The 11,323-nt window shown below is 41.6% G+C and overlaps 1 protein-coding gene across 1 annotated transcript; it reads left to right on the plus strand.

Moving 5' to 3' along the window:
* Window positions 1-2,905: 2,905 nt before the first annotated feature.
* LOC142947014 (nuclear receptor subfamily 2 group F member 6-like) lies at window positions 2,906-8,354 on the plus strand. The gene is made up of 5 exons (XM_076088658.1): window positions 2,906-3,174; window positions 4,203-4,297; window positions 6,535-6,869; window positions 7,192-7,438; window positions 8,080-8,354. Exons 1-5 carry the CDS (start codon window positions 2,906-2,908, stop codon window positions 8,352-8,354), a joined length of 1,221 nt encoding a protein of 406 aa, XP_075944773.1.
* The last annotated feature ends 2,969 nt before the right edge of the window (window positions 8,355-11,323 follow it).

Here is an 11,323-nt window from a genome sequence, read left to right on the forward strand (position 1 = left end):
TGATAGTTTATTCTGTCCTCCCCTCACATGACAACACTGTTTGTATGACAGACAAAGAAAGCAAGAAATTCCACAGGAGCACTGCAGACTGCCAAGACGATAGATGACCTACAAGATGAGTTGAAAACAGGAGGATTGCTACGCACTGTCAACCTGTCTATTAAATGAAATACATCTATACACTGATAATCTGTAACAGCAAATACGTTTTGAAGGAAATGTAGAGATGCCAGGGTACGCGTTATCAACATAATGGGGTAACTGTTGATACTGAACACATAAGTAACATGTTCACTGACAAAGTATTTCATTGGTTTTCCTATACAGTATCACCCATTGCGACTAAAGCATGATGAAACATGTTTATGGTTGCAGGAACCAGGACGTGAACCCCAGTTACCACTGTCAAAGTCCAGCGCTTCGTATGCCCATCATCCACCAAGAACACCGTCCTACAACTTGCGTGCCCTTTAGAAAAGTACAGCACCTCCTACACAGGAAAAAGGGTTTCCAGGAAACAACGACAGATTGAATCACCTTTGTTGGCTAAGCATGTGTGCACGTACAAGGAATTTGACCCTGGTTGACTGTTGCTGTGTTTTGCATATCTCTTTTTGCATTTAGAAATATAAATAACAGCTAGGAGGGTAAAGGGTAAAGAATAGAGAGGATGGACTAAATGTCAGAATATCTCTACTTTTCTTCTTTCATCTGTGTCGCTGCCAATAACTTCTGATCACGCCATTCAAATGTGCACGCAAAAACTCAACCATAATCATCCAGGAGGCAGCAGTTAACCAGGATGTCCTTCCCAAGGACCAGTGAGTGTGTGCAGCAGGTGTGAAAAAGAGCCATATAACCTTTTGACAAGTTGCTCAACAACAACAGGCCCTCCCTGTTATTATTGGTTCAGAAATTCTTTGGGATTAGAGTGAAGTGGAGAACATGAGTGTGAGTGCCATGCGCTCGCTGTGTGTCGACCCGAGGCCCCCCTCTTTGTCTTACGGCAGTGTTGGGGTTAACTCCCCCTTTGCTTCCAGGCTGGCCCGGGGTCAGGGGGGAAACAGGCAGCCAGTCAGGCAGCCAGGCATTCTTTCAATGTGTGTGTGTGTGTGTGTGTGTGGCTGCATCCCACTCTGTGCTCTTTGACTCCACTGGCCTTATAAGGCATCCAGTGCCATGGCAACGGCAGGGCTTGAATAGCAGTGTCAAATCCCTCAGCACACAGACACACGCTCACTCTCCCTAAAGGAGGGAGCGAGGCAGAGACACAGAGAGGGGATTGAGAGGAGCAGGAGAGGAGGCTATCTCAGGGCTGCTCTCTACTGCAGCGTCTGGCTTTCACTAAAAAGGTCCATGACCGGGGTTTTCCTGCGCTTGTTTGCCTAATTTATTCCTGTCGGGGCCAGCAGAAAGACGGGCGGAAAAGAAAAAAAGGACGGGTAGAATAGTAAATAGTGCAACAGTACACCCTGACTTGCTGACAGGGAATGTGGAGAGGTTCTGGCCTCCGGTTGTTACTGCTGGATGGACAAGCACCGACAAAACAGGAGACAACACTTTGTGGAGCTTTGAGAGAGGAGGAGGTTTCTCAACTCTGCTTTTTGTTTTGGCTTGTTGTTGTTTGTTTTTTCTGTGACATTCGAGCCTCTGACACGACAGGCTCTGAAGAGCTGGGGGAGCCACAAGAAAACATCATTTCACCACAGACACAGAAGAGGAGGACATATTTGATGAACTTTGTAGCTGCAGAGACCACAAAGACATCATTCCACGAGTGAAAGGAGTGTATTGTCTTTCTCACCACTTCTTATTCGAATATCAAGTGTGGAATCAGTTTCAGCTGGATCTTTTTGGCTATTTATCGGCCAGAGAGGTGTTCCTGGCCAAAATACTTATATAAAAGCTGATGAGGCTTTGTGGTCGGGTCCTCTCTGAATGACAAAGAAGAAAAACAGAATCCAATTTCCAAAACTCCCCATAAGTCTTTTTTTTCCCTTTGGGACTTTGCATTTCCAGAGCAAATATTATTTTATTTTTCCTCTTCATCACGATCACCTCTGCTTCTATAACAGCCCAGACAAGTCAAGAGTGCGTCTGGACTAGAACTGCCTCAGATCAGCGGATAACACCTCTGCACGGCAGGAACTGGTTGGACTAGTTTTTCTAAGTTTGAGGAGAGGGCAGGGCAGTTTAACCCTGCCTGAAGGAGAGCTGCGTTTTATTTTCCTCCCACTTTCTTGTCCTTTTGGGAGAAAGTCGAGCACTGAGAGAGGGTCAGAGCCGCTTTTTCATTTGGAGAGCGACTCTATTTTGTTCCATATTACTATGCTTATGGATAGGTAAGGTGTTTTTTTTAAACTTCTTCCGGGGGTAGGGGGGGGGGGGGGGGGGGGGACGTAGAGAGAAAGTGGGGGGACGTAGAGAGAAAGTGGGAGGGAAGGAGAAAGAGAGACAGAGTCAAAGTGTAATTTATTGTTTCCAGTCAAAAGAGCAAGGCTGCACCCTTTTCTCCTGCCTGAACTCTGAACCACTCAATGCATGTCTGAAGTTTTCTCAGACCTCGGGAGCCATTGATCGAAGGTCAGGACAGAGAACACAAGGGTGGAAGACAAGAACAGAGAGAGCAGAGGGATTAAAGAAGAGCCAGAGAGAAAACAGCACTGCGAAGGACCTCCAGGTCATTACAACCAGACGGCAAAGGGGAGAAAGGTCAACACGGGAGAGTCCGGGACAACTTTTTTATCCCACTTCTAGATCTTCTCGGACAAAACCTGACTTTAATAAAAGTCTGGAGCTGTTTTCTTGTCTGGGATCAGTTTTTAGACTTAAAGGGTAGTCGGAGGCTGGGGGACGGGGCAGGTCTGTGTATGATCCACTCACAGGGCTGCGTGTCTCAGAGAATATGGCCATGGTGAGCGGGGGATGGGGCAACCCCAATGGGGACACTAATGGACTGGGGGAGAAGGCTTACCTGAGGAGGGAGGAAGAGGAGGGCTCACCTCAAGCCGGGAGCAGTGACGTAGACGTCGGGGACGAGGACAAGGTCTGCGTGGTGGACTGTGTGGTCTGCGGGGACAAGTCCAGTGGAAAGCACTATGGTGTGTTCACCTGCGAGGGCTGCAAGAGCTTCTTTAAAAGGAGCATCAGAAGAAACCTCAACTATTCCTGCAGGTGAGGGCTGCTGGGAGATTCAAAGTGATGTCTTGTTTTGTTGATAGGTTGAACAGTATAGAGTATAGAGTATAGAGTTAAAGGACACAGAATTCATTCAGCTTGCTCTTCTTGTATGATTACAGTGTCTTTTTGGTAACACTTTTGGTAACACAAATTGTTAATAACACACTGTAAAGTATGTATAGTTGTCTGCAGATATTAATGTTATTAATGTATTTGTCAACAACTATAGCTCCTCCTGTTTAATTGGAGGTTAGGGTGTTAACAAATAATGAGCAACAATATCGTAATAATATAAAATATGTCTTTATAGGAGAAGATATAATTGATGACTAATAATCTATATCAATAAACACTTAAAATGTCCTTATATTTGCATACAACTACATTATAGTGTTTTACAAACCATTTAGTAAATGTTTATATAATGCTTTTAAATGCTAAATGTGGGGTGGGGTTGTTTTCCGACATTCACATTTATGAATAGACACAGCAGATTAGTCCGTTTCTCCAGACATCAGTCAGAGTGATATGCTCCAGCCTTGGGTGTGTCTCACAAACAAAAAATAAAATAAATGAAAGCCCTGAAGGTCAGTCATGTGAGGATGGATTGCCTCAGAAGGTCAACATTTCCATTATTCTTCACCACAGGAACCCAATGTTGCAACTTAATTCTCTGCTCTTACTAAGACTACTCTCAGCCTCTGAATGTAGTCGTTTCTTCCACATAATAATCGTCTTTCCAGTCAGTTTGTCACGTCTGAAAAACGCTCTTGGTGAAATGTTGGCAGACCTTGTTCTGGTGTAAAAGGCAAACCAAGGGCGGGTAAGGCCTATGATTTACAAAGGTCACAGCCAGCTTTTCTACCTCGCAGAGCTCACATAGTTCACTCACCATGGGAGTCAGTGAGGGGGATAGAGGGAGAGGAAGGGGGAAGAAAGCATCTTACTATCGTGGTATTAACTGTGACTATCGTTTTTTTTGCTCTTCACTAAGTGTTTCATCATTTGTTTCCTTTGTTCAGGTCAAATCGAGAATGCCAAATCGACCAGCATCACCGCAACCAGTGCCAATACTGTCGTCTGAAGAAATGTTTCCGTGTAGGAATGCGCAAAGAAGGTATCAAAGCTCTGTCATCCATTGCACAGCAGGTTAAAATGTGTTTATTTTAGGATTAGAAGACACGTGAATGAGTTTTCTTTTTTTTTTTTTTTTTTTTGCAAGAGGTGAAAAATCTAAGAGTGAGGTTATTGTTGTACGTTTAGGTTTCCCAGTGGTGGTAGATCCTTTACTTAAAGCTGCACTAATTGTTATTTTTGTATTAACAATTGATTTACTGACTATGTGTGACGTGTTGAAAACCTGGTTCCCCTCCCATCAGCTCTAAGGACCATTTTAGCATTTTTCAGCTCATCAACTTTACTGTTTTGGTTCACTTTCATTAGCAGTGTTTCCAGAAGCAACACAAAGCCCCGATGAACCTAATGTACACTGCCTGGCAAACATCAAACATCAAACAGCAGACAGACACAGTTAGTGACTAACTAGTCATTTAGCAGCTAAAAGACAGATATTTCCCTCAGGAGTTGGTGGAGACCAAAAACAGAGCTAAAAGAGAGTGAATATTGGACTTAACTCAAATGGAACACCAATGTTGCTCCTTAACCGCTGGATGTGTAAATAAGCAACTGCTGGATAACATGTTTGCCATATCAACTTAAAATTAGTGTTATGTTTACAGCTTGTTGCGCTGCCTCCAAGTAGCCAAACAAATCAGTAAATTCAAGTAGAAGTTGAAAAATCCTTCTTTAAAGGTTAAAGTTCTGCTTTCAACATTTTACTGATCAGCAAATTGCACTAAAAGTATTAAAAGTAAGCTACTTGCTTTGTAGGTAAAAATGTATTATTCTTATTAGTATTATAATAGCATTCTAATTTTGTAGCTGGGCGAGATGGAGCCAATTTGATGTATTTTATATGCTGTTGGTTAGTTTAAACTTGAATTTAATCATATTTTATAACACAATCATATATGTTATTTATATAATATCTTGATCGTCAAAGTAACTGCAGCTGTCAAATGAATGTCGTGTAGTGCAAAAAGAAAAATACCTGAAGAAAAATGCTGATTTCGACAGAAACAGCCACTGACATTTGCCAGTGATCCAAGCACAATATTTGTACTATCAACCAAAGCATGTTGTCAACCCGGAGCTCGAAGTTGACAAGTTCACTCAACACATTGAAACGTCTGAGTCTCTTTACAGCATGTGTCTATATATATATATATATATATATATATATATATATATATATATATCCATTTAATGACAGTTATAATTTGCTTAATTTCTGCACGGCTGATTAGTAGTAAGAAAAGATGATTCCCATTTCCCCTGGTGTAATTATTTTCATACCAGCAATCTTACCCTCATTATCACATCACAAACTATTTCAAAAGCATTTGTAATTGTATTCCAGTTCCCTGTAACCATACTTGTATTTCAGCCTGTGTCAGAGGACACCACGAGCCGCTGTGCCATACATAATGTGCAGTGAGGTGACAGTCTGACAGGGGTTATATTGAGCCAGGTTATTAATGAACCACGCTGACCATGGCCCATGACGCAGACTGCGCTGTTTCCACATTAGATGGTAACGTCTGTTTCACCTCTAACCCAGACAGAGAAGCACATGCTCGCTGCTTTAAGTGAGATTTTGGCCTTTGAAACTAAAGCCTATATTTAAAACAGCCAGTGGTAGTTTTTAAAGTGTGGTGCAGAGAGGGCAGCGCTCCATTAACCTCAGACAGAGCGCTCACATGCATCAAGATGTTGGTCTGACATTATAATCACTAAGGACTACAAATAGGAGCAGCACTCTACGTATTAGACTGCAATCGATGTCTCATAATTACATTGTTAAAAGGTTGTTGATGAAAACATTATTTCATTTTATTACAAGAAATTACATTGACTAAACATCTACATTTTGGACATATTGTCGCTGTCCAAAGACAGTTTTTAGAAACATTGAAGGAAACAGTTAAGGGTTGAGAACACTTAGCTACCTCTTAAGCTTGATATACCATTTAAAACCTTGTCAGACAGCTGACAAGGTTTTTTACACATGGTTTTCACAGACCAGCGACAATATGACGAGTTTGACTGAAACTTTCAATTATGTTACTTTAGAAATGTAAATCCATTTTCTACAACCTTCAAATCAAAATTCAAACTGAAAACTGTAATTTACTGAGTGAATGAGTCTAAAGGGACAAGGACCTGTTTCTCAGAGAGCACACACACCTCCACCAGGCTGTTCAGATCCTCATTCTGCTGTCTGTCTTTCTGCAGCAGTCCAGAGAGGACGAATCCCTCCATCTCACTCAGGTATCAGTCCCAACTCCCTGGCTGGTGGGGTTGGAGGTGCAGTGCCAGGTCCCATTGGGGCGGATTACTTTAATGGACAGCCGGTGTCAGAGCTCATCTCCCAGCTCCTCCGAGCTGAGCCGTACCCCAGCAGCCGCTACGTGAACCCGTACAGTCAGGCCCAGATGCAGGCATCTGCCAGCGGAGCTTCCGTCATGGGTATCGACAGCATCTGTGAGCTGGCTGCCCGGCTCCTCTTCAGCACCATCGAGTGGGCCAGAAACATCCCATACTTCCCAGAACTTCCAGTCTCAGAGCAGGCGAGTCAAGACATACAGTACCTTGTGACTTGTTTTCTTTTCCTGTCTTTTTTTTGTTTTGTTTTTTTAACCACCTTACGGAGTCTATTTTAAAATTCATGTGCAAATATTAAAGCTCACTGCGAAACTTCCGGTCTGCGTGACACCGAGACATTGATTTTATTCTTTCTTATCCTTTTACTCAACATGTGGCCCCTCAGATTTACCTTCATATGATGTATCTTTGTTGGTCCTGACCTCCAGATAGCCCTTTCTTTTGCTTTTCCTACTATGACAAAGTCCGAATGCCTGCTGGGACTCACCCTTTCTTTCAACTCTACAGGTGGCACTGCTGAGGCTGAGCTGGAGTGAGCTCTTCATCCTGAACGCAGCTCAGTCTGCTCTGCCTCTACACATGGCTCCTCTGCTGGCAGCTGCCGGGTTCCACTCATCTCCCATGTCTGCTGAGCGAGTGGTGTCCTTCATGGACCAGGTCAGGGTTTTCCAAGACCAGGTGGACAAGCTGAACAGGCTGCAGGTGGACTCAGCCGAGTACAGCTGCCTCAAGGCCATTGCACTCTTTTCACCCGGTAAGTCTGGTTTTGTTGCAAGGCTATCTGGGTGATTAAAGCTCCTTTAACTGGATGTCTTTGCTGTAAACTGATCCCATGTGTCTTTATAGAAGACCAAAAAAAAAACTGTCTGTATGATGTATTAGGCAGGGTCCATTTTGACAGGGCTCCTTTGACTTGACTGAATGTGACCTCTGACCTCACTGAAGGGGGACAAAAAGAGAGACAATTTCCTTTCAAGGAATAGTTTGACATACACTTGTTCACTTTCTTTCCAAGAGTTATATGCGAAGGCTGGTACCACCTCGATGTCCTTTGAATATGAAGCTACAGCCAGGAGCCAGTTAGCTTAGCATAGAGACTGGAAACTTGTTATATCTTGCTTGTCTAATCTTGACAAATAGTAAGTATAACAAAGACGAGCTGTGGGTTATCAGAGGGTTAGATCTTCTCAAACTCTCCGCAAGAAAGCAAGTAAGCATATTTTCCCCAAAATGTAGAACTATTCCTTAAAGGGACCAGAAATGTAAGTAAAGCAGGAACTTACAATTTAAAATGACATACGGATAAAGAAGCTATAAGTATAATATATAAAATATACAAAAACAGAGCAACAGAAGAATCAAATGGTGATCATCTTGTGTTTCTTTGCCTGACAGATGCATGTGGTCTGACAGACCCAGCCCATGTGGACTCCCTACAGGAGAAGGCCCAGGTGGCCCTAACAGAGTACGAGAGGTTGCAGTACCCCAACCAGCCTCAGCGCTTTGGCCGCTTACTGCTGCGCCTGCCGGCTCTGCGCGCCGTGCCAGCCAACCTCATCTCCCAACTCTTCTTCATGCGGCTAGTGGGCAAGACACCCATCGAGACGCTGATCCGAGACATGCAGCTGTCGGGGAGCTCCATCAGCTGGCCCTACGTACCGGGACAGTGAAGCCAGCTGACTCCAGAGTAAGGCAGACTGAGATCAGATTGGGTCGAATCAGAGCTCACAAAGATTACATATCCGGTACAAACTGAATGTTATGAATACAAACTGATAGATATACACACACACACACACACACACACACACACACACACACACACACACACACACACACACACACACATATATGTATGTATGTTTGCAGCACTTGTCAGTTTTGCTCTGGCCTCCATCGGATCTCTCTCTCTCTGATACTGGAGAAAAACACAGGGCTTTAATTAAACATCAGACTCTTATATGAGGCCATGTGCCTGTACTACCTCCTCCCATATCATCCTTAATGTGACTCAGTTTGAACCCAAGCTCTGTGTGTTTTCCCTCTGCTTTGTTTAAAATGAAGCCACAGCAGTGACACTTTTACAGGCAGAGCTTTATATCTGGGACATGTTGTTTAGATGAGACCTAAGTTGTGTCACGTTTTATTTGTGGAATGAAATCTCAGACTTTGTTACCAAATGTATTTGTGTGAAGACTGAAAAGCATCACCTTGTACAGCATTAAAACAAAGAAGAGGCATGGGCATTGTATTGCATATTATACTATGTGACGTACTTTACATTTATATGTTATGTACCAAAAGGAAAAGTTCAACATTTTGGGAAATATGCCAATTTACTTTGTTGCAGAGTTAGATGAGAAGTATACTCATCTGTACAGTAAATATGAAGCTACAGCCAGCAGCCAGTTAGCTTAGCTTAGTGGAAAAACAACATGTTTTACGAGGTTGTGTGCTGGACTATTGCTTGGTCCGGGACCAGTAACTTTCTGGAGTCTCCACTGGTTGCAACAGCAAGGCAATTAGCCCCGGTAAAACAGCAAGTTGTCCTTTTTACGCATTGATTTTTGTACTGATTCAACTAATTAAATATAATTAGCCGTTTCCAGTCTTTATGCTAAGCTAAACTAGCCAGCTACCGGTTCTAGCTTCATATTTACTGTTTCTCTGCAAGAAAGTAAATAACCGTACTTCACAAAATGTTAGAGCTATTCCTTTAATATAGTATATTATACAATAATGTTCTTGCAACAGGAAGTGTTGAATGTACTCAAACACACCTGGCTCCTCAGACAGTCACATCCCACCCAAACATTATTACCTCATGTTTTATACATCAACGACAGATTGTTCATTGATGTGCTAAAGATAAATATAAAGGGATCAAGGTGTCTTTATCACAGAAACCTTAAAAACTCATATTCCCCTGTAGACCTGTCTGTCCAATATGTTTTGAAATGTAAGAGGACATAACGTTTGACATATCATTTACAGAAAGCTACACTTAGTCAAGTGACATCTTGTTTTTCTGGTTAATCTCTGCAAACTGGAGACTTGTGTCCTTTACTTTTATTAAAGTAGAGGTTGTTCATTTTAAATTTCTTTCAGATTCATGGTCCCCTTTTAAAAACAGTGTGTTATAGCACAGGCTAAAGTGGACAGAGGTCACTTTCAGATCATTATGCTTGTGCAAGGTACTCCAAGTGTTGTAAGTGTTGTAAAGTTTATGGTGTTTGTTGGTACTGAGATAAAAGGGTACTATGCAGTCACATTCATGAGTGTTATTGCCATGAAGTGTGACCAGTGACAGTCAATGTGACACATGTTTTTCTTGCCAAATTAACTGACTGAAAGAAAAGACAAAGTGGGGAAAAACGTGTTTTTGGTAAATCTCTTTTGTATTCCCCATAAAAAAGACAACAATTATACTGCTCTTGAATCACTTTGTGTTATTTGTTGGAATATAAGGAGAGTGATTTGACTGTGTAGCTTTGCTTTATAAAGAAGCATGTTTCTTTGACCATGCTAAACCTAAAACAAATGCAAAAGAAGTTCATACGACTGGTTATTTTTGCATTACGAGAAATAAAATAAAATGTATGTCTCTGTGGATGACTTATGTCTCTGAGACATTAAGGCACTGCACACATCTGTAAAAATCAGAAACACTTTGCCAGTCATTTTAATGTCAAAGTGTTTGGAGCTGAAATAATAACACTTACTTAATTCGCCCAATCAAGTAAAATTGTTGAATATTTGATCCAGCTTCAAAATGTCAGAATATTCTGCTTTTCTGTGCTTCATATTAATTATTCGTTCGTGAATATGTTTTGGACTGTTGGTCAAACAATTTTAAGATGACACCTTTACCTCTCAGAACTTGTGATGAGTCTTTTTCACGATTGGTGATAATTTATAGATTAAATCATTAATCAATTAATGACAAACAAATGGTTATTTGATCATGAAAATACTTGTGAATTGCAGTTCTATTCTTGATATTGGGCATACACATTTGCATTAAAAATGTCAAGTTGATTTAATTTATACAGCTCGATATCACACATTTGCCTCAAAGTACTTTAAAATCAGTACAGCATACAACACCCTCTGTCCTGAGACACTCACTTTGGAAAAAAAAAAGCTCTCCAAAAGAACTTTTAACTGGATAAAAATGAAGAGACTTCAGGAAGAGGAACAGAGGAAGGATCCCTCTTCCAGGATACACGGACATTGCAATTGTAAATATAAATGAAGAAAATGAATCCAGGAGGCTGTTTAGAAACTTCAGGTGTCAAGCAGATGGACATGAAATCTGGAAAGAGTACAGATTACACGAACACACAAGAAGCAAAACTGAAGGTTAATTAGTGTTTTGTAGCATTTCGTTAGTTATTCAAGTAGAAAATAAAAATAAAAATGTTGTTATTTTGTCTACTAACTGCAAAAAAACAATATACAATGACATTTAAACAACACCATTGTGAAATTGCAGATACTGGTGCTGAACATCTCTCGTATAGTAAGTTGGTTTTAAAGTAGTTTACCAAAAGAGGGCAGCAACAGCTTACCTTGAGCTGACAGTGATTGGATCGTGGTTCCCTGAAGTCACCCTGCTCTCCCTGCTGGACGCTCACTG

The sequence above is a fragment of the Anarhichas minor genome, unplaced genomic scaffold (assembly GCF_050575085.1).
Source record: "Anarhichas minor isolate MPS153535 unplaced genomic scaffold, ASM5057508v1 ptg000010l, whole genome shotgun sequence".
NCBI classification, from domain to species: Eukaryota; Metazoa; Chordata; class Actinopteri; order Perciformes; family Anarhichadidae; genus Anarhichas; species Anarhichas minor.

Excerpts from the sequence above, each read along its gene's own strand:
- LOC142947014 (XM_076088658.1), top strand. The coding sequence starts at position 2,906 with ATGGCCATGGTGAGCGGGGGATGGGGCAACCCCAATGGGGACACTAAT. Across the intron at positions 3,175-4,202 it reads AACCTCAACTATTCCTGCAG|GTCAAATCGAGAATGCCAAA; the intron begins GTGAGGGCTGCT and ends TCCTTTGTTCAG. Across the intron at positions 4,298-6,534 it reads TGTAGGAATGCGCAAAGAAG|CAGTCCAGAGAGGACGAATC; the intron begins GTATCAAAGCTC and ends GTCTTTCTGCAG.